Raw genomic sequence first — 23057 nt, 5'->3', positions numbered from 1 at the left:
TGATCTCCGTATAACTATTGCGTCAAATGCATCCGTAATACCCTAATATACGGAGAAAGCACCCACGTGCATTGTACAAACACGTGAAGGTGTGCTTTATTTGAAATGCAGTAAACCGTGAGTTGTAAGGAATGGCTACGGAGCTGTTAATTCCTACTGAGAGATTGTGTTCTGTCACTTTCAGCACTTACAGTTCAGATGAAATCAAAAAGATTAGTTGCAAACGCATCATAAATGTTAATACTTTTGACAGCTTGATGCACCCAAACTCTGGCGGGCTGTATGATGTGGCATTAGGCCCTGGAGACAAATTAGAATTATGTGGCACGTGTGGACTAAACTATGTACATTGTCCCGGACACATGGGCCACATACAACTACCACTACCAGTGTACCATCCTGTGTTCTTCTCCAGTCTGCACAGACTTCTAAAGTGCACTTGTTTCAATTGTTGTAAACTATTAGCAACAAAATTAAAGACAGACACACTTATAACACAGCTCAAGTTGTTGGAAGGAGGTTATTATAGTGTGGCTAATATGTTAGAAGATGGAGGAGATACCCCTGAAGAGTTACCAGATATTCTTGAAAGGTGTCAGCAAAGGAAGCAAAGAGAAAACAATGATAATGTTACCTCTAAACATGTGGTGGAACTACGAAGGTCCTTGGTGGACAGATACTTCAAGGAGGGTGCAGTTGAGAAAGAGAAATGTCCACACTGCGGATGTCCAGTGCGGAAACTCCGCCAACAATTTGGAGCCAAAATATTTCACAGACCCATGAAGTCCAAACAGGGCCAAATGTGGGTACACATGAGGAACGAAACAAACTCTAATACTTCAGGCCGAGAATTTGCAGATGACCATGCTAAAAAAGAACAACTTATTTTACCACTAGAAGTTAAGCAACACATGGAGAAGGTTTGGCAGAATGATAATGTTATTTTGTCCCTGTTGTTTGGACAACCACAGCAACGTAGTGCTAAGGAGAAAGTTAACATTTTTTTTCTCAGTGTTATCCCAGTACCACCATCACGATTCCGACCAGTAAGTTTTTAGTAGTAGTTGTAATTTATTAGTGGTTGATACCAGTAGAATTTAGTTATTGAACATCCTCTGCCAGAACCATAAAAACTTTACATTTTTCTCGTCCTTGACTGTATTGTCATTTTCCTTGCCAGAATTTTGATACTATACTGTTTGTGGCCGAATGCTGCTAATAATCAACTTTGTGACTAGCTAGAACAGGTTAAGAAAGTTTTATTCTGATTAAGTCATGTGAGCTAGTCATATAAGCTTATCTAATGAAAGACCCGCTCGCTGATGTTGCTAATTGTAATCTAGTTGGATGTTGTAATCTAGTTGGATGCTAAAGTTTTATTGCCAAAGTTTTATTGCCAAAAGCAGAAGTTTCTTTAAAAATAATTTGTATTATGATTAACCCAGTGTACATGTTATTGGGGTTTAGATACAGGAGTTAAATGGTAAGAAGTTTGAGAACTCACAGACAGCTAACCTACACAAGATCTTGGAGGGTACTATGTATATATCTGAGCTAATGAAGGAGAGAAATAGTGAAGAAACTGAAACTGGGGATGCTGCGGAGGAGGGTGACAAGTTGGTGAGCTAGGTCTTGTGCTGTATTTAGACAGTGGTTTTGACTGCATATTCTAGAAGTGGCGTAATATTTAGGGGTTGATGTGTGCATGTGTGGTTCCATGGCCTAATATTAATATACTCTAATAGAACAGACATTGCTAGTTACATGTATTGTCCTTTCTGTACTACAGAACTTCTCTGAGAGGTTACAACTCAGCTGGGTTAAACTACAAACGGATGTTAACTGTTTCATTGATAGTGACTTGGATAAGTCCAAGAACTCACCAGCTGGAATTAGACAGGTTGATGACTTATAATTGAACAATAGTTGTACTAGCCTAAATAGCAGCTCAGAGTTTGTATGCAATGTAAAGTGCATATCAGTTAGAAATATTCTAGATTTGGGTTGACAAATTTCATACCATAGAGGAGTTGTATATGTAGAAATATACTACCAGCTAAATATGTAGTTATACTGTTTTTTTTTTGTTTAAAAATTTTTTTTTTTTTACTGAAGTAGCTTGTAGGACATCATGTAGACAGTAAAGAAGCTACAATTGTGTGTTACAGGTGCTGGAAAGGAAGGAGGGATTATTTAGGAAGCATATGATGGGCAAACGTGTAGACTATGCTGCTCGTTCTGTTATATCTCCTGATCCTTATATCAACATGGATGAGATCGGTATACCCTTGGTATGTAGCACTGTGTAGTATGTACTGCTGTATACATTGTGTGTATGTGTGTAACATACGAATGCTGTGTGTGTGTGTGAGGGGGGGGCAAGAATGTTACATGCATTGGTCACCTTTTTATACATCTGCAGGTGTTTGCCAAGAAGCTCACTTATCCTCAACCAGTCACAGCATGGAACGTGCAGCAGTTACGAAGTGCAGTGGAGAATGGACCTCTAGTCTATCCAGGGTGAGCCCTTATTGGTCGTGTAGAATATACAACGTTTACCTGGTACTTAAGCAATAGGGAGTCAAAAGTAGCTCTTGTAAAAAATGCAATTAATCCACAGTATTATACAGATTACAGAAACACTCAATTTGACTCAAATACTGTAGAACACGTCAGTTAGTCCCATGCAATACAATTTTAAACTACTCAAGTAAGTAAATTGAGACTGGATCTTCCCGTTCATGTAGGAATGTAAGTTTCAATGCAAGGCTTGAAATTAGAAAACTTTCCCTCGCATTATGCCATTTGTATTGTTTCGTAGTGCTACCCATGTGGAGTTTGAAGATGGTTCCAAGGTGATATTGAGTAGTAGGAATGCTAACCAACGTAAGGCAATCGCTCGACGACTACTGACCCCACCCTCTTCTCACGCCTTGGCAACCAATCCAGCAATGATGGGTACTAATAAGAAGGTGTACAGGCACCTTGTTAATGGAGATGTGTTGTTATTGAATCGTCAACCAACTCTCCATAAGCCTAGTATAATGGCTCACAAGGTGTGTGTGTGTACGTGTGTGTGTGTACGTGTGTATTGTGCATAGATTTGTATACACTCTATACACGTGTGCCTCAACTGTACCAATCCCACAATCAATTCAGGCACACATTCTTCCTGGTGAGAAGACACTCAGGCTACACTATGCTAACTGCAAGTCATACAATGCTGACTTTGATGGAGATGAAATGAATGCTCATTTCCCACAGAATGAACTGGCCAGAGCGGAGGCATACTATCTTGGTGAGCTGGACATACATAACTTCTCAGTTTGTAGCTACAACAGAAATTCATAACAGAAGATCGTAACTACCAGTATAGTCCACACAAATTAGTATACTGCCAATTTTGGCTAAGTTAGTATCTTTGCTGATGAACGAGCACTACTGTTAAAGTCAAGCCCAAAATAGATTAAGATTACTAACTTTACTGGAATTTCCTCCAGTCAGATACTTGTAACTCTCCCCCAGTAGAATACACTGTAAAATGAACTCTAACATCCTCTACATATCAAACAATGTGATAGAATATTGTTATAACTGAAATTAGAGCACATGACTGTTCTATTAGGATCATCAGTAATCTAGACAAAATGTTCAGATAACTGAAGCCCTTTGATTTACGTATATACAGAGCTACTCTAATAAAACACACACCAACTACAAAATACTCCAATAGAACTGTCACTTTTGGCATTTGGATAATCGAATTGTTTGGATAACTAAAGTTTGAGAAATAAGAGTGCTTTAAAAATGTTTTTGTACTACTGTAAAGCAAATAATCCTGCACACTTCTTAAGCCAGAGGTTGTTATAACTTGAGGTGTCCCACAATACATTACGCAAGTACTTACAGAGAGCTGTATCTTTAAGTGCTAAAGCTGCAATTTGTTAAAAGGTTACATATTATCTATTAAAAAGAGACATTCGAAAGGAGTATGCTTTTACATAAATGCTTGGATAGTGGTTGTCACCTTGTTGTATTAATACACTAACTATTCCAGTGTCCACCCATCATCAGTACCTGGTCCCTAAAGATGGTAGTCCATTATCAGGACTGATACAGGATCATGTTGTGGCTGGTGTGTTGATGTCTGTTAGAGGAAGGATGTTTAACTGGTAACTGTTATGTCCATGTGTGCATGTTGGTGTATGTCTGTGTCTACTCCTGTATATACTGTCTCTCTCTTCATCCCTTTGTGTACGTTTGTGGCTTGCTCAACCTGTTATATATTTACTTTGGCTGTCTTCACATAACGGCACATACACAAATGCTAATGGACAAACTATACATGTAGCAGACGTGCACACACAAGTACATCGTGACAGATACAGAAACTTGTATCAAGAGTTCATGTGAAAATAATATGAAGCATGGGTGCGTGTGTGCATGTGTGTGCTTATCTGTCTTAAGTGCATACGTTATTACTGGCAGTACATACATATGTGTACTACGTAGCACACACCTGTACTATTTCGTGTACTTTAACTGATGCCTGTACACACCTAGTGATGACTATCAGCAGTTGGTACATTGTGCTCTGGCTGATCCTGGTGTTCCAATTAAAACCCTTCCTCCTTGTATGATCAAGCCTCAAGTGTTGTGGTCTGGTAAACAGGTGGGCTATAATTAGGAGTGTTTAGTGGTTGATGATTGGTTTTGTGTTACTAGATCATATCCACACTGTTGTTGAATATTATCCCATCGGACCAAATTAAACTGAATCTTGTGGGAACAGCAAAAATTTCTAGCAAGGTCAGTTTGTTGTGTGTGTGTGTGTGTGTGTGTGTGTGTGTGTGTGTGTGTGTGTGTGTGTGTGTGTGTGTGTGTGTGTGTGTGTGTGTGTGTTGAGTACATATATATGTGTGTGCATATGTGTGTATGGTGTATCAGCTTGTGTTTGTCCTAGGCTTGGAACAAACCAATTGTAGATGACTCCAAGAAGGCAAGAAAGAACAGAAAGAGGTTCCTCAAACGTTACCCTCATGGTGACAATATGATGACTGAGTCAGAGGTGTGATCTGTTGTTCATGTGGCTTCTCTATTGAGTTGCCGTAGTAATTATGTTACCATACACATAGGTCCTGGAACAGGTTTTTTTCTTCTAGTCCTCTTTAAGTACATTGCTATGCTAGTGCTGTGTTATTAGTGCAAGTTTTCTCCCTCCAAAGTTTCCCTCCATTTTTTCCATGTCATAAGATGGTGACTACTGACTCGTTACCATGTCATCCTTACAGGTGGTGGTGAAACAGGGAGAACTGTTGTGTGGGGTACTGGATAAAGCTCAGTTTGGTCCTTCTCAGTTTGGGCTAGTACACTCCTGCTGTGAGGTGAGCATAACTGTATATGTTCCACAAGTATTTATGTCTGTTACTGTATGTCAACTGCACATATGTATGTACGCAGAACACACACATGCACTCATGTGCAAACTGATGATACAGCTTCTTATGTATCTTGCCATCAGTTATATGGTGGAGCTGTTGCTAACCAGTTACTAAGTGCTCTTGGACGGTTGCTAACCACCTTTCTTCAGTTACATGGCTTCACACTAGGTGTTGAGGATATCCTAGTCACTGAACAGGTATATACTCAGATATGACAAAGCTGATTAACTGGTTTATCACAGGCTGATGATACACGCAGTAAAGTCTTACAAGTGCTACATAATCATGGTATCAGAGCAGCAATGGAAGTTAGTAGTGTATATGAGTATGTTGCCACATGTGTCTTATGTATGTATAATGACTGGCTTAATATATTTTGTTGTAAAACTTTGACTCAAAAGGTAGTTTCACTAGTGTAATACTGTACTGTTGTTTCTACATGTACAAAATTTTGAGGTACATAATTTTCACGGATTAAGAATTTTTGTGGTTTTATTTTCATGGATCACTTGTTTTGCCTATTATATATACGGTACTGCTCAAGCGTAACGTCGCACTCGCTCGAGTTGTTCGATTGCAAGTGATTAAAAAGCGTGGCACCCGTTTCCTCCGCGAGTATTCATCCCATACGAAAAACGTAGCGTAGGGCTAATCTTGGTAATCGAAAATTTTTTCCAGGATAAAAATTTCACAGACAGCTAAGCAATCACGAAATCCTTAAAAATTACAGTATATTCCTCTTTAAAAATTGTATGTATATACAGTATATAGTAAGGCCACCACACAGAGGAGGTTAGACACGCACACGTGAGCGCATATATTTTGTATTGGAAGTTTAACTGAGCGCTCACAAAAGTTTTCACAAATACCATTCGAGAGTGCACTTCAAGTTTAGTCTATTTAGCTGGTCAACCCCACTACTCCAGGCACGTAAATCACTCTTGAAATCTACTGGGATCATGTGTATAAGCGTTTGCTGGGTGGAATCGATGTGTAATACTATGGGGACGCCTTATGTACATGTATTTTAGCATAATAATTGTCGAAGAAAGCAATATGCATGCTAACAAAGCCTCTCAGGGTATTGAAAAAGAAGAACGGATGCTGCTAGCTTGGCCTCACAGAGAATCGAACAGAGAATTAGAAACTCGCACACTTGCCTTGCAATAAGAATTTGCTGTTCATCTTAAGAAGCATAAGGTAACTGGTGTGGATATTGCTAAACATTTCTTCTATCACTTACTCCTTGTCACATATTAGAAATATGCAATTAACAGTAATAAATTTCAGAAGCGCTTATATCATGTCCAACCTCCTCTCACCACCACATATATACACACTGTACTTCATGCTTCTATTGTATCATTTCAGGCTTTTGGTGTTGATAATCCTAGAGATCAGGAAGGTATATATAAGTGTAGTGTTTGTGTTGCATATTGTGTAAATGTGTACTTGTGTATGCCAATAGTGTAGTGTGTGGTGTCATTTTATCCTTACTGGTTTACTCTTAGCACTGAAGGCAGCATATGAAGAAGCTCATCGTAGTGATGGAGGGACGCGGCTACAAAACCTTGATTACTGTATGAAGAAACAGACTGATGACATCACTAATATTGTGAATGGGTAATATTACCACTAAGATTACATACCTTACAATCCTTTACCTGTTCAATTACCTATTCTTACTGTACTTTCATAATCAAGGCTTTGTACTCACTTAGCATTTGTGACCATCTCAGCGAAAACCCATCTAGTTAGAGCGAAAACCCGTCTAGTCAGCACAATTAATTTTTTTTCACTCACCATTATCTGCACTGTCCAAGGTATAGATCACCAAAGTTTCAGCCTTCTGTGGTGTGTAGTTTTGAAATTATAGCACTAGAATTTAGGAAGAACAAGGAAATCGATTTGTACAGTGACTATACTAAAAATAAACTACAGGCGCTTGCATTCACAGTCATAACTTCCGTTCGGATTAGTCTACAAAGTTGGAACTTGGCTTACAATGTTCACCATGGATTGGCAGATCAACCAACGTATAGTTTTAGCCTTGCAGTCACTTGCGCATAGGCATAGGAAGGCGATTTTGTTAGAAGAAACAATGACGATCTTGTTTACATTTACCACATCGTAAACAAACGCATGTGACACCCATACCGTTGAAGCTACAAAAACAAAAAGATTTTCGAACTTTCCATGAGCAGGCGAATAAGATGGTATATAGTTTTAATCAATTTGAGTCTTCCTTCTTCGAGTACTGGCCTGATAAAAACTTGCGTATTTTTTTCTTGTAGCATGCATAATTTTACGAATTATTTTTAAATTACATTTTTCTCAATATGCATGCTTGTGCGAACTAGACAGGTTTTTGCTGAGACGATCACATTTGGAACTGAAGTTGACTGCTCAATTAGAGTATTTTGATGGGCTGGTGTTTGTTCTATTAGAATATTTGAACGTCGAACATACCTCTATGTAAATGGATAGACTGCTTGCCTGAACACTTTTATTGTTTCCTGAATCTATTACAGGTTTGGATAACTTCCTGTTATTATATAACTTAGCTATCTGATTAACTTGTACATGTAATTTTTTATTTAGTGCTTGTGTGCCCTCAGGGCTACACAAACGTTTCCCTAGCAACTCCCTCCAATTGATGGTCCAGTCTGGAGCTAAGGGATCATCAGTAAGTGTGCCAATCTTAAGGTGTAAGTAAATGGCCAAGTATTAAGTATTTAAGGATGTCGTAGTACATACATTAAGCTTAACTAAATGTGTTGCAGCTTTCATGACATAAAATTCTGTTGCAATTTAGTCACGACTTGAAAACCAAAACTACTTGTGTGATAAGTAAAGAAATTTGATTTACTTATTGTATGTGTTGTGTCCTCATAATTATTAAGCCTTTTTGTTAAAAGTACCCAAAAAATATCATTTTGCGAATACAAGTATGTACTGACAGCAGGTTATATGTGCAAGGTCCAAATTTTTGCAAAATTTTCAAATTGAACTTGCAAAAATTTCAGTTCTGCTGGCAGACTGAAATTGTTATATTTTAAGTGAGTAGAGCTTTGCCAAGAATACAAGTTTTCAAAACATTGTCATAGTATCCAATGAGATGTGTAGAAAGAATTATGGAGAAATCATTTGTGTCCCGCAAATTTTGCAATCGCAGAAATTTATGCTTTATGCTTAGCTGCTTTGCAAAGTTTTGGACCATGCAACAATAACCCACTGTACAGTATGCAATGTCACATTGTGTTATGGCATTAAAAGTTACCCTGTAGTTCCAAGGACCATATTTAAATGCTTTTTTGCCTTGTCACTTACTGATTACTTTTTTTATATGTTTAATATTCTGAGGTGTCTCCATTAGAGAGGTGTCCTTGTTTCACGCATTGACTTGTACACTGTATGTGTTGTACTGTCGGGGGAGTTTTAGGAACTGTGCCCTGATTATTGAGGTGTCCACTTGTCAAAGAAATATGAAGTGAAGTTACTCACTAATTATTTTCCATTAGGTGAATTGTATGCAGATATCCAGTCTGTTGGGTCAGATTGAGTTGGAGGGTCGTCGGCCTCCACTGATGGTCAGTGGGCGGTCACTGCCATCTTTTCTTCCTTATGATACCACCCCACGTGCCGGAGGATTTGTGTCCGGCAGATTTTTGACTGGTATCAGACCACAAGAGTACTTCTTCCATTGTATGGCCGGAAGAGAGGTAGGTTATGAATAAAATATATGTACAGTAGATCTGTAGCTTTGTTTACAAGTGGTGCTAATCCTTCCCCTAGGGCCTTGTTGACACAGCTGTCAAGACCAGTCGTAGTGGTTACCTACAGAGATGCCTCATCAAACATCTGGAGGGGATTGGACTGCACTATGACCTTACTGTAAGTTTTATTTTGGTTTATATTTGTGTTTTGAAATTTAGCATTGTAAGAATGTGTTGGTTTAACCATGTAAACAACATATGTACATTACTAATGTTGTGGTTCAGTTGTAAGCTCACTGTGGCTTCTGTTCAAGTGCACAATGTACCCACTATTATGCCACACCTTTAGGTGAGGGACAGTGATGGTAGTGTTATACAGTTTTACTATGGTGAAGATGGGATGGACATAGCTAAGACACAGTTCCTGAGTGAGAAACAGTTTCCTTTTCTTGCAGACAATTTTCAGGTATTATAAAAACCTGTATGTACTATTTTTGTATTCATGTATTGCTAACATATTATCAGCATACCTGATCTAAGAGTCTAAATAAAAGCCACCAGCTGGAATCAAACCCAGACGTTTATATTGCATGTTCAAGGCCTTAGCTAAACCTCTAACATTAATGAAAAGGCATTAAAAACCATCTTATAAAAGGCATGTATACATTGATTGGTGTAGGTGTCTACTTGCGGTTTGCATGAAGTTTACAGAAAGAATTCAAGCGAACTTTTGTTTACACCCTTGCACTAATTGGGCTTTAAATGACAAACTACGGCAGTTAGAAGCTTCATTTAAAAGTAATGTAATTCTTAGGTGATGAGCACTTTGTTTGACACAGCAACTGCTTCGACACATTCATCAGTTAGCAAGATAATCATCTGACATCAAAGGAATATAGACAGACGGCTTTTCAGCTTTACAAATAGATACTACAGTGGAACCTATTCTAGTAAGGCCCCCTTTCTGTAATGGACAACCCAAGTGAACTATATACTGTGCAGTAGTCCACCTGTCTAATGTGGCCACCTGCTTATTATAGCCAAGAAATGCAGTCCCAAAGGTGACAGCTTAAACAAATTTCACTGTAATTCCCTTAACTAAGTCAACTCAGCTTATAGCACACAAATTGAGGTACTTAATTGAATGAAGCACACAATTCTGCACTACTTTACATCATAGCTAACAGTATTGCTTGCTAGCTTTGCTAACAGTACAGTAGACCCTCAGTTATCCAAACCCCATTGTGTCTCAGGCAATAAGTAAATGGTTGAAGCCCATACAATTATATACAGAGCTCTGTTGAAATACTCTAATAGAACATACAGATGTACTTAAATACTCTAATAGAACAGTCATTTCCAACTTCAGATAAATGAGGGGTCGGATAACTGAGGTCTACTGTATATAGTCAGCAGGATTGTGGTTACTTTCTTCTCTCAGGTCCTATTGAATCAGGTAGACAATTCTCCTCTACTTGACATCAAGAAAGCAGCTCGACTACAAAAGAGGGTAACTGATAAATAGATGAGGCCTTGTTGTACAACGCTATATACTTCCAGATTGATAGATGGCATCAAGGACATTCTATTGGAAGGGGAAAACCCTACAGGTGCACAACAGTGTAATATCCATTGATTACTATTATTGTTGCCAACAGATCAGCATTCTTGTCGTATTATGATAAACACATACCTGAGTATCAGATGTTGTATACTGATACCACCAGGTCACCTCAGAGGAACTTTCGAACCCAGGTGTGTAAAATGTGTTTAGTGTAGTATGTCTGCTTATGTGGGCATGTACCAATTGGTATTACCCACATTGTGACATTACAGGCACAACTAAAACTAATAAAACGGTGGAGATCTCTTGACCATCAAGAAGCTAAAAGGTGTGTACATGTATATTTACCCTTGTACCTTCTTCATAATTTATCCTGCTGTTACCACATGATATACCAGTATAAAGTGGACACTTGTTGCTGTTATAGCTATGTATATCCATACATAAAGACTGTGACTTGCTTTAGAGTTCTGACACTGTCAGAACTCCAAGCAAAGAATTATATTGCAGTAGACACTAGTATGGTGTATATAGCATTTGATTGTATGTAATAAGTTATTATTTTGTGCTTATTGTACTTGTTTAGTTACATGAAGATGGCAGCTCCTTGTCCTGACCCAGTCTTGTCCCAGCTAAACCCTGCCCGACATGTTGGAGCAATGCCAGAATCGCTGGCTGACAAGTTGACCAGTTTTATCCAGTATTATCCAGGATTTGCACCGAGTGATGGCGTCATTGATGGTAATAGGTAGGTAGTGCTGTATGGTGGTATGTATGGAACTTTGGAAATGTCCTAATTTAAGGGGTGTCTGGTTTCAAGGTGTGAAACCCTGTAGTAGATTGACACTATGTGATGAATTCTGATTGTCAAGGTGTTCTGATTTTCCACATCAATCTGGGAACTAAAAGCTAAATGGAGACTTTGGGGCTTTGACATTGCTAGTGTTGTTATTCTGTACACTAACAGTACATGTAGTGAGAGGTTTTTGGGGGCCATGGACTAGAGGTGCACCGATATGACTTTAGCTGATACTTCGATAACCGATATAAATTAATATTATCAAGCCGACAAACAAAGCTGATCTGACATGGTAGCATGAACCTTTTCTCTAATAATTTGCACTCTAAATTTAGTTAATAAGTGACAGTGGGACTGTAATCAACAGCCAACATTGCATAAACAGCTGCAGACACTGCTAGTATATTACTAGAGCACGAGTGCTCATAAATAGATGTTTATGTGTATCTGCTGCTTGTTGTACACATGTTACCGACCTGTTATTGATATGCAAAAGCAAGGCTATCCTATTGTCCTACCACGGAAAAGTGTCCTGGTTATTTGAGATGTCCATGTTTTAGAGTGTCCTTTTTAAGCAGTTTTCTCCTATTACTGTAAATATATTCAGTGACACAAGCGTTGTGTATATTCTATAGTGATGACAGACTAACAGAGGAGAAATTCTCTTATTTGGTAAAGCAGAAATATCAACGTTCTCTAGCTGAACCTGGAGAGGCTGTAGGCTTGTTAGCAGCACAAGTGAGTCTGTGACACTGCACGCACACACGCATGCACGCACTCACACACACACACACTACACACACATGCACTCACACATGCACACACACACACACACACACACACACACACACACACACACACACACACACACACACACACACACACACACACACACACACACACACACACACTCACACATGCACTCACACTCACACATGCACTCACACATGCACTCACTCACACACACACACACACACACACTCACACTCACACACACACACACACACACACACACACACTCACACATGCACTCACACTCACACATGCACTCACTCACACACACACACACACACACACACACACTCACACTCACACACACACACACACACACACACACACACACACACACACACACACACACACACACACACACACTCACACTCACACACACACACACACACACACACACACACACACACACACACACACACACACACACACACACTAGGGCTGGGACGAAGCTTTGAATGTTTTGGTGGTTCGAAGGTTAAGTGAACTTTGAATTTTAATAGTATCCTTCGAACCTTCGTGATGCACTCATTGTTTACGAAAGAATTACGAATAAACGTCGTCTTTATTGTAGCTGCTTATTGATCTTGCGCAATTGACATTCGTCTCTTCGCGAGTGCCATGCCCACTTTTAAATCATCGTAGTTTAGCTTGCTACCGTAGTTATAACCTTGAAACACCTTATACAGTGATAGATATTGCAGGAAAACATCCGTTTAGCCATTAGTTGGTGTCTACCTATGCATGATTGCAGTGTAGCGGACATGCCCATTTGCAATCGATAAATCGCATCATTCAGTACTGCTGCTATGCACTTTCCAAGTGCTTGCAAACTTATTAAATAGGATTAGAAAGATAAAACTTAAGAAGGATGTTAGTAAGTACAAGAAAACCTGTAACTTGAAAGCTAACACCGAAGCTTCGAATGTTCGAACATTTTACAAGCAAATATTCGAAGGTAAATTTCAATATTCGTCCTAGCCCTAACACACGCACACACACACACACACACACACACACACACACACACACACACACACACGCACACGCACACATGCTCACATGCACATGTGATTTTTTCATTCGTGAGGTGAATGTTTATTTTTTCATAGTCAATTGGAGAACCATCTACTCAAATGACACTGAACACATTTCACTTTGCTGGTCGAGGAGAGATGAACGTCACTCTAGGGATTCCCAGACTGAGGTACAGTTGTAAGAGGTCATAAGAGGTCTAGAACAGTTGTTTGTTGTAATAGTTTGTATATTTTGACAACTTACTGTATTACTCACTATGTAGGGAGATCCTGATGACAGCTAGCAGCAAGATCAAGACTCCTACAATGGATGTTCCTATTCTTCCCAACCCAGACTGTCTGTCCAGGGCCAGACAGCTTCAGAAACAGCTCAGCAAAGTGTACCTCTGTGATGTTAGTTGTGTAGTTTGTGTTTACTAGATACAACAAACTCATCTTGATGAGCCGAACACTTTTCCAGACTCCCTTTCTTATTAGTGTGTACAGACCAAAGCAAGACACCTCACTAATAAGGATACTTCAGCATTGCCTAAAGGCGTCTGGAATAAAGGGATTCCATTGTAACCTGTTCCATTCAGGGGGAGACTAACTTACAATTGACTAACTTACAATTTCTATAGGTGTTTTGTATTCTTTGATGTTTGCTCCTGTTGCCTGCCATATCAAGTGAAGAGGGATACCACGTTCAGTAACTTCTACAAATTGTCTTTTCATAATTATACTAACTATCTCTGTGATCTTGTGGGTTTTTTTTGACTTCCTTAGTATGGGTACTAACTGTTTTTTTTTCCCTCGAGGATGGTGCTTATTGATTGAAGACAGTTCCCTAGTGCATTTTTTTTTTCTGTGTTCTGACAGCTTGTCATATGGTAATCGATGTTAAGAGAAGCCTTTTGTGGTACAAGGTGCTGAATGCATAGTATCAAAACTCATAGAAGGCTTCTCTTACTCTTTAGAAGTCAGGTAGACCCTTCCAGGAAGGGCGTTTATGATCTCCAGTTGATAAAGTGCCCCCGAGAAATAAAATCTGGTTCCTGAGAATATTCCACAATAAGCGTATACACTAAAGATCGAACTACAATATATGTGCTAAAAGGATCTTCCAACCACTGTATTCTACAAAGTGGAACAAATTTTTTGAGCAAGGAAGCTATATCAGCAAAGCTGGATAAAGTGTTATGTGTCACTTTTAGAAATAAAGTTACGATGTACAGCATTGGATGTGTGTGGAAGACCTCCTTCTAACTGTAGTACATGTATTTTATCTCCCTACCCCAGGTCCTAGAGATGGCTGAAGTGTGGGAGTCACTGACACAAGGCAGGGAGGATAAGCCTGAAGGGTATGTCTGTGACTTCATGCAAGCATTGTGACAATAGCTACGGTAAACTTAAAACTGAATGTTTATAAAAGTAGAAAAAAAAGAAAAAGCACTGTAGTGTATACATCCTAAGAAGTTTGTGTGAGACAAGCATATTATGAACTACAACTAAAGTCACGATTCTTCTATGTGCACGGCTGTCTGTTTTTAGTATGGTTTTTGTTTAAATCATGTACCTAATAAACGTACACCTACTTACATATATATCTGGTGAAGTACACCAAGGCATAAGTATGTTATAATAAAATTTATGTGTTTTTCCTAATTGTTTTTCCATGTTCAAACTGTTGCCATGGTGCCACTTCTTGTAGTGCTAGTGTCAGCTGCACTGTTCACCAGATTTCCTCTAGTGTGGAATCTCTATATGTGACTGTCTCTGGGAAAACCGGTCTTATCGCCCATTTAAAAGTATCGAGAAACGTCGGTTTTAAATATTCTGTGTGTTGTAGCTGGCCAATGGTGGTAGCTACGCATACCAAATTTTCACACGTTTCACAACAATTTCTTACCGTCCTGATCATCCACTGAAGAAGTAGTCAACAGTTAAGTTTCCCGCCATTTTAGATAGTTTTTAAACTGAGGTTGTCTGTATCAGGCGAGCTCCAGAAGGGTGGGAGGCGGGGGCCCTGGAAGGCGGGCAAGATGGTGTTCAAAAATTGAAAAAGAGACGTGCTGGGATGAATTAGGCCAAGTTATAGGCCATCCAGGGCTCAGAACTGGCTAAAATGAAAGGAAGTTTACAGCAAAGGTCATTGTCCAACACCACAGAGCTGTACAGCCACACACAGCCATCTCCTGGTTGGCCAGGGCTCCATCAAGACCCCAGACCACTCGTACGGCTCGCCACTGTACTCTAGAAAAGCAGCCAGCAAAAGCAGACCACTTTACTCTGGTCGACTGTGGCAGTGAAACTTGATAGTGCATTCATTAAGCTTTGTGTTTGTGTGAAAAAATCAAACTTCCTGTCTTGGGCGATAAGAACGGTTTTCGTAGATCCAGTCACATATTATATCACTTTTGGAACCAACTGATTTTGGTAAATTTTTACTGTTATGAAGAGGTTGTCCTATTTAGATATAAAAATTGTATTGGTAGAGATCTATAGAGACTTCAGAAACTGTCCTATTAAATATACAGTGTCCATTAAAAGAGGTTCCACTGTAGTCTTTTTTCCCACTGTAGTCGTCGACAGTATAAGATTAAACTGATGTTTATATCTCCTGAATACTATGTGGTGAGTGAACTGTACAGCATAACAAATTTATGTTGACTATAGTTTTTAACTTTAGTACAGTGGACCCTCTGTTATCCTAACTCCAGGCAATGATAGTTGTTTGGATAACTGAAACCCGCACATTTATATACAAAACTTTGTTGAAATACTCTAATAGAACATACGCTTGTACTTAAATACTCTAATAGAACAGTCATTTACACTTTGGATAAATGAAGGTACAGATACACAAGGGTCGGTTAATCGATGGTCTACTGTATTATTGTTTTCCACAATCCCTTATAAAGCTGACTGGCAGTGTTTAGTATACACTATCCCACTGGGGACCTTAGAAGCCTATGTGGCAGGGAGCCTGTGTTAATGTAAATGAGTTAAAAATAATATTGTAGACTAAAACCTGTATGTAGCCATGAAATGCTTCCAATGGTTTGCTACATTTTTAAAAATTATTCAGTGGAATTTTCTCAGGTAAATGTAACTCGAAAATGGTTATGGGCTTGATTTTTTCACTGTTCAACATGGCTTTAGCCCAACAGGTGCCTTTTGGCATGCCACAGTGCATACAATGCATGCTTCATGGACTTACCTGTGTCCTCCTTTGTGTCCCATTCATCTTTGCTCACAGCGCCAGGTGTTGACTTGTAGTAGCGCTGCGTGATGGCTTCCCTACGTTTGCAACAGGAGTCATCCAAGCTTTCTGTTGTGACTGGATTGATTGCAGATGTTCTTTGTTCTTTGTTTGTATCACTGTGTAATAGGCTGAACATAGCTGAAAGTGAAACATGATGACACTTCAATGTTTCAGTAAGGGCGTACGTTCATATGAAAGCAATAACATTCTTTCCATTCTGATGCAGTATGGGGGGGGGGGGGTTCACCAGTCATAGTAATGTTAACTATATATATACAAACAAGTACAAGGAAAAATTAGGAATTTTATGTTCGATGTTTGCACAATATGGGCACACATGGTGACACCAGGCGGGGTAACTTAATTCTTATAGCCTACAACAACACATTGATTAAAAGTCTGTTCACCGGGCTACTTGAAGAAGGTTAAATGAACACTGTAACTACAGTGGCTTAATTGTTATGAAGCGGTGAACAGCAGCAAGCCTCGTCTCTGTGTTCTAAAATTCCAGCCATGCATTTAATTTCAATTGTCATATGAGTTATATATGACATGATTGAAATTTTAATGGTGAATCGCATGGAACTTGTTGCAAGGTAATATGAGTAACCACCATCGAGTTATAGATCATCAAATGGTACGGTAGTACCGTTTAAGTAGGGATTGCGGTGAAACTTTCACGTGCCATCCAAAATTCCACCTTCAAAAATTATCCTAGAAACATTTTACGTGACGTAAAGCACCTTTACGGAATAGTACAAGTCCATATAATAGATACTACAGCATTAAATATAACAAAACAGTTACAGGTGACCGGATATAGAATTTTTTTTTAAATCGCCAAAACTTGAATTTTAGTCTCACTGACTGCCTCACTGACCACAGTCGCAAGGCTAGAGGCCAAATGAAGCAGCATATGGTCACCATTTTACGTCACAATAACAAACTCACCAGTGGGATGTGCCTTTTGGGGTTCCGATGAGTGTAGGCCCTCTGCACTTTGTCTATTCTTTTATCTTCAATCAGGCTGCTTGTCGTCTTCAGAAGCGCTTCAGTTCTAGCACTACTATGAGAGGTACACTTGCTAGATATCTGCAACTTCACGATTGCGATCCGGTTCACAATAGGTTTGCGACCACGCCCACTAGGGACCAGCCGATTATGCTGGTATAATTATGAGCATAATAGGTGTCTGAAAGCATTGAGCATAATGCTAGTATAATAGGTAGAATATTTGAGCCATACTACGAACCCTTGATGGTCAAATACATATCACAGAAAAAGATTGATATACTCTAATAGAACAATCAGGCAGCTGACTGTTCTATTAGAGTATATCAATTTTCTCTGTCACATTCATATTTTGAAGAGCAAAGATGTTATTTAGCCACTTATTATGTACCCATAACTGCAAATTTATACATAAGAAATGAGGTATAAAGCTTGAGCATATATAATAGATAAAATTTTGAGCATAATAGGTGGGTCCCTAACGCCCACCAAATAAACATCGAAAGAGTACTGAGGCCCGACCTCTTAACAATCTAGCTAGCTATGTACTTAACAATAAACAAGATCACCTCAGGTCTAGCTAGCTGCACACCCCTTGGCCGACTCGAGATATATACTTTAATGCAACAGTAACTCTAATACAACAGTCATGTATGATAGAACAGTTACAAGTTACATTGTTATGGTAGATATAGTTATTTATACAAGAAAAAGAAGCAAGCACAATATAAAAGTAAGGAGAACTCCAAACTACAGTGAAGCCTGCCCATCACCACAGAATATGGGGAACTCCACTTCTCATTGAGCAAAAGGGCAAGCTGTTTATAAGTGATGGTATCTGCCTTTCCCATACCTACAGATGCGGAAAATACAAGTGGACTAATACAGGTTACATTGTAGCTAACTGCCACAACAAAAAAACTAAACAAACTAGTATTTTAAAAATTGTTAATTTAAAAATGAAGTAGGGATCTATGCAATAAAAAAGTGATGAAACAAGAGATGAATGATGGTATTACAGCATAGCTCAGTGGGAAAGTCCCTACTTTGGCACATTAGCTATTATTATTATTATTTTGTTCAATGCCAAAGTAGGGACTTCCCACTGAACTATGCTGTAACACCATCATTCATTTCTTGTTTCACTACTTTTTTCACTTTTAAATTAACAATTTTAAAATATTTTATAAAGGGTTTGCATGTTTTCTTACCAAAAAGTTACTTACACATCTAGTTTTGGCCTCATCGTTTAGTATTAGGGTAAAGTCGTAGGTATCATTTTTAATCCTTGTTACATCACAAGTAGAATGATGTAAATTGTGTAGCTATAGGACAGACGCTTTGAAAGTTACAGCATTTTACATGCATATTTATTAAGTTTAAATCCGGTTTTCTGGATCATGCAGGTTTATGGGTTAAAAGTATTCGTCAAGTGAGCAAAAAGTGTAACTGAATTTAAATAATAAACTTAACTGGCAGTTACTGGCTGAGAAAGCATGACACTTCTACTTTATTCCTATGATGTTCATTTAGTCATGATATTTTGACATTCATAAGCTACTTACATATGTGAAGTTCTTTTCCCCCAGGATAACTACAACATCACTCCTGATCAAATATTGTTGTTTGTTGAGAAGTTTTTCATCAAGTCATTGGTACAACTGGTACAGAAGAACATCAAGGCGGTCACAGCTAAGAGGTAAGCTAAAAGTGTACGTGTCATAGATGCAGGTTTCGGGACTTCTAGAATGTGTCCTCAGTACAAGGAATCCTGATATATTCATTGGTTTGTATCAAGTTAAATATGTTTGTGTGTGTGTGTGCGTGCGTGCGTGCGTGCGTGCGTGCGTGCGTGCGTGCGTGCGTGCGTGCGTGCGTGCGTGCGTGCGTGCGTGCGTGCGTGCGTGCGTGCGTGCATGTGTGTGTACAGCTAAGTATTGTAAAGGACCATAGACACATATAAGCAGGTGTCCTGATTATCAAGATGAATTGAACATGTCTCATTTTTTGTATCACTCCCCTTTAGGTTAAAGTCCATCAGGTTTGTGGCAGAAAATGAGCTCAACAGAGCACAGTCAGGATCAGATGAAGATGCCAGTAACTCATCGGGTGTCAGAGCTGCCGATGGTGAGTTATGTGTCCAACTGCACATGTTTGTTTTATGTTGCACACGTCCTGTTTATCTTCATATTCACCTTCATATTTGTGTAACTATGGAAACTGTTTCTTGAAATTAACATGTTGTATAATACAAAGTTGCTCGGAATCTTGTGGTCATAAATGTATCCGCATAGTAAAGTGTGTATGGTTTCAAGAGTATTTGTGATGATAGATAGTTAACTGTAATATTCTCTTCTGTAGCTGAGGGTGATGATGTCACAAGTGGAGAAGAGGATGTTACTGCTGATGAAGATGTCGGTACTTCATCACTTAACAAACAACAAGCCCAACAAGCTAACTATGATCAACCTGACCAGGATGAACAAGAGATCATTGAGAAGGGAAAACCTCTGGAGGATGGTAAGACATTATGCCTTGTCACTATCATGTGGTCTTATTGTACAGTACGTAGCCTATTTGTGATCATCTCAACAAAAAAACGTTCTTATTCACACAAGCCTGTTTTTTAATAAACGAAAGTTTTAAAAAATAAAACAAATCCCAACTCTGTAGCAATGAGTGCAAACAGAAGTTTTATACTTGTTAATAACTTTCTTCACCTGATGAAATGTGATATCATAATTAACAGACATGATAGTGTGGGGAACTTTGTTTGTGGCTTTCATGACATGGAACCGCTGGATAATGAAGGTAAAAGACTAGTAAGTATGCTGTGGCAATGTGAAATGGTGAAACCAGACCTAACTTCTAATAAAATACAAAATAGCACACATTTGTAAGTATATGCCTCACCTATCCCCCTGCTGGAATACATGCACCTCTCCCAATATCCTTCTGTACAAAGTTCCCACACTATTGCCGCCATTTTTATTGTGTTGGTATAATGTCCATTGTTGTGTAATTTATGTATATGCTTACCAAGGACATATAAGGCAAGCCTGACTACTCTATCAGAGTTGGAACATTGGTGACTGCTCTATTAGATTATCAGTACATTCAAATACAGTTTGGAAGTAGCCTTGATAGTAGGCAGCTTACTCACCATAATCTTGGAAAAATACAGTTTTTTCTCAACTGCTTACTGGGTAACTAGAAAAGGTTCGTGGTGGCCTGGTAGTATAGATATTATAATTACAATCAGGGAAGTTTTATGATATGCAAATAATTGTCTCCGTGTTAGTTTTCATCATGATGGTATGTGTAGATGTGTGCACACAGTAGGATGTTGTTGTTGCTGCTATATGATTCACTGTACATAACATAGTAGCTAAATGAATAAAGTTCATTGTAGTTATCTGCCATGTTACACAGTGAATGAACACCCAGGGCTTATAGTGGAGTCATGGATATTACACAGTTCCATATTGTTGTCTAGACTTGTCTTCAGATGACGAGGGTGAAGTGGCTACTACTCCCACCAGTGGTACAGTGGAGTCTGATGATGAGTCGTGTAAGCTTTGGTGGTTTAGTACCCCTGTACAGTAGCTTAGGAAAACAAGCATTTAGCAAACCGAAACTAAAACACATTTAACAGTTTTTTGTATAGCTGTTAGCTACTGTAAATGTACTAAGCCATTATTGAACTTTCACCTTTAAAATTAAAGTCCTTAACTGTTTCTATCCTGTGTATTCTAATGTTATAGTGATGGACTATACTCCAAATGATGCCGAGCACCTTGCATACAAGGAACGTACACATGAAGTGATCACCAGTAACACTGCTGTTGTGGAGTACTCCTTTGACCGACAAGCCCAGCAATGGTGCCAGTTTGTGCTACAGGTTATTGAATTGTAGTTTATACCATAATATTACTTTTATTAGATGTAAAATACTAATATACTGCCTTTGATACTGTAGTAACTTACAATCAAGGCACATCAAAGAATGTGGCATTTATCATCTGTATAGCAAAGATATTATGCTCTAATAGAGCAGTCATGCAAGCTATACTCTTGGCTTTCACTCTAATAGACTCAACAGAGCTATCACTAATTTAATTTTCTGGCTATGCCCAGCTAGATACTCAACTATTACAACCTGTAGACACATGTCGTCATAAAAACATTGCAAAGCTAATGTGTAGCTCAATCCAGTGGTGTATCTGGTGATATTCCTTATTCACCATCAGTTCCCTGTCATGGACAGCAAAGTGATGATGACTGCACTAATTGAGAAGTTAGCAAAGAAGGTAATTGTGTAATATGTATTGAACTGTGTTTACAAGTATTTAACACTTCTTGTGTAGGTTGTGGTTAGTGAAGTGGCTGGCATACAGAAATGTTTTCTGAGTTGTGAAGATGAAGAGAATGGATATTGGAGACTGAAGACTGATGGAGTGAACATCCCTGTAAGTCATGTATACTACATACATCACGAATACAACTACAGACTGTAGTTTGCATTTGTGTAACTTCATTTCATCTTTCAGATGTTGTGGCAATACACCGACATGTTGGACATCAACAAGTTATACACTAACAATATTTGTGAGATGGCATCAGTGTATGGTATTGAGGCTGCCTACTGTGCTGTCAAAAAAGTGAGGGGCTTTACACCTTAAATTTTATACAAACCTATGCCAATTCTATATAGGAGATCTCAGAAGTGTTCAAGGTTTATGGTATCAAAGTTGATCCAAGACACTTGTCACTGATAGCAGACTACATGACTTATGAAGGCACTTACAAGCCGTTCAACAGACTCGGTATGGAGGCCAATAGTTCTCCACTGCAGAAGATGAGTTTTGAGACAACAATGCATTTTCTACGAGGAGCCACCGTATCTGGAGCAACAGATAATCTCTCGTCACCTTCAGCTAGACTAGTAACTGGAAGATTAGTCTGTAATGGAACTGGATGTTTTGATTTGTTACAACCATTATTTTGATATCAATAATGTACTGAGTGTAAAGCCAACTGACATGCATTAATAGTAATTAGTCATATTACGTGCATTCCCCCAACTCTATGAATTGCACCAATTAACATACGGTTATGTACTTGATCAAGAAATCATATTATACATCATAGCCACACGTTCATTTTAAGGACGGTTTGTGTGTATATGGAAATGTTATGGATGCTGAATGGTACCCATTAGCATGTGTGAAAACTAACATCATGCATTTCCTATAATAGCTATGATCATCTTGGCCAAACTGTGCCTGACTACTGTGTTCCAATTTGATCTATGTAAAAAGAATTTATTATATCACTCTAGCTACATGAATATTCCACACTCAGTATTTAACTGTTTCTCTCTTTCTGGTTGTCATGTTCAAATGAATGATTATTTGAAGCTGCAAACATGATGTGATACCATGAGTCATGAACTC

The 23057-nt window shown here is 38.7% G+C and overlaps 1 protein-coding gene across 1 annotated transcript; it reads left to right on the top strand.

Annotated features, from left to right (window-relative positions):
- Positions 1-63: 63 nt before the first annotated feature.
- Positions 64-22670, top strand: LOC136255343 (DNA-directed RNA polymerase I subunit RPA1-like). Its single transcript, XM_066048081.1, has 39 exons — positions 64-1046; positions 1468-1620; positions 1790-1900; positions 2169-2291; positions 2423-2520; positions 2822-3056; positions 3160-3298; positions 4058-4172; positions 4564-4672; positions 4726-4809; positions 4964-5068; positions 5292-5384; positions 5522-5638; positions 5684-5749; positions 6813-6846; positions 6953-7064; positions 8043-8127; positions 8963-9163; positions 9237-9335; positions 9507-9623; positions 10599-10667; positions 10718-10767; positions 10816-10912; positions 10994-11049; positions 11308-11469; positions 12156-12258; positions 13422-13516; positions 13610-13739; positions 14625-14686; positions 15908-15959; positions 19191-19300; positions 19628-19728; positions 19963-20121; positions 21098-21172; positions 21366-21502; positions 21852-21911; positions 21969-22070; positions 22152-22262; positions 22316-22670. The coding sequence occupies exons 1-39, from the start codon at positions 132-134 to the stop codon at positions 22607-22609; spliced, it is 5136 nt and encodes a 1711-aa protein (XP_065904153.1). The 5' UTR covers positions 64-131; the 3' UTR covers positions 22610-22670.
- The last annotated feature ends 387 nt before the right edge of the window (positions 22671-23057 follow it).

Source organism: Dysidea avara, chromosome 5 (genome assembly GCF_963678975.1).
Source record: "Dysidea avara chromosome 5, odDysAvar1.4, whole genome shotgun sequence".
In the NCBI taxonomy this organism is placed as follows: domain Eukaryota; kingdom Metazoa; phylum Porifera; class Demospongiae; order Dictyoceratida; family Dysideidae; genus Dysidea; species Dysidea avara.
The sequence above is the reverse complement of the archived record's forward strand: the minus strand, read 5'-3'. Positions and strand labels throughout refer to the sequence as shown.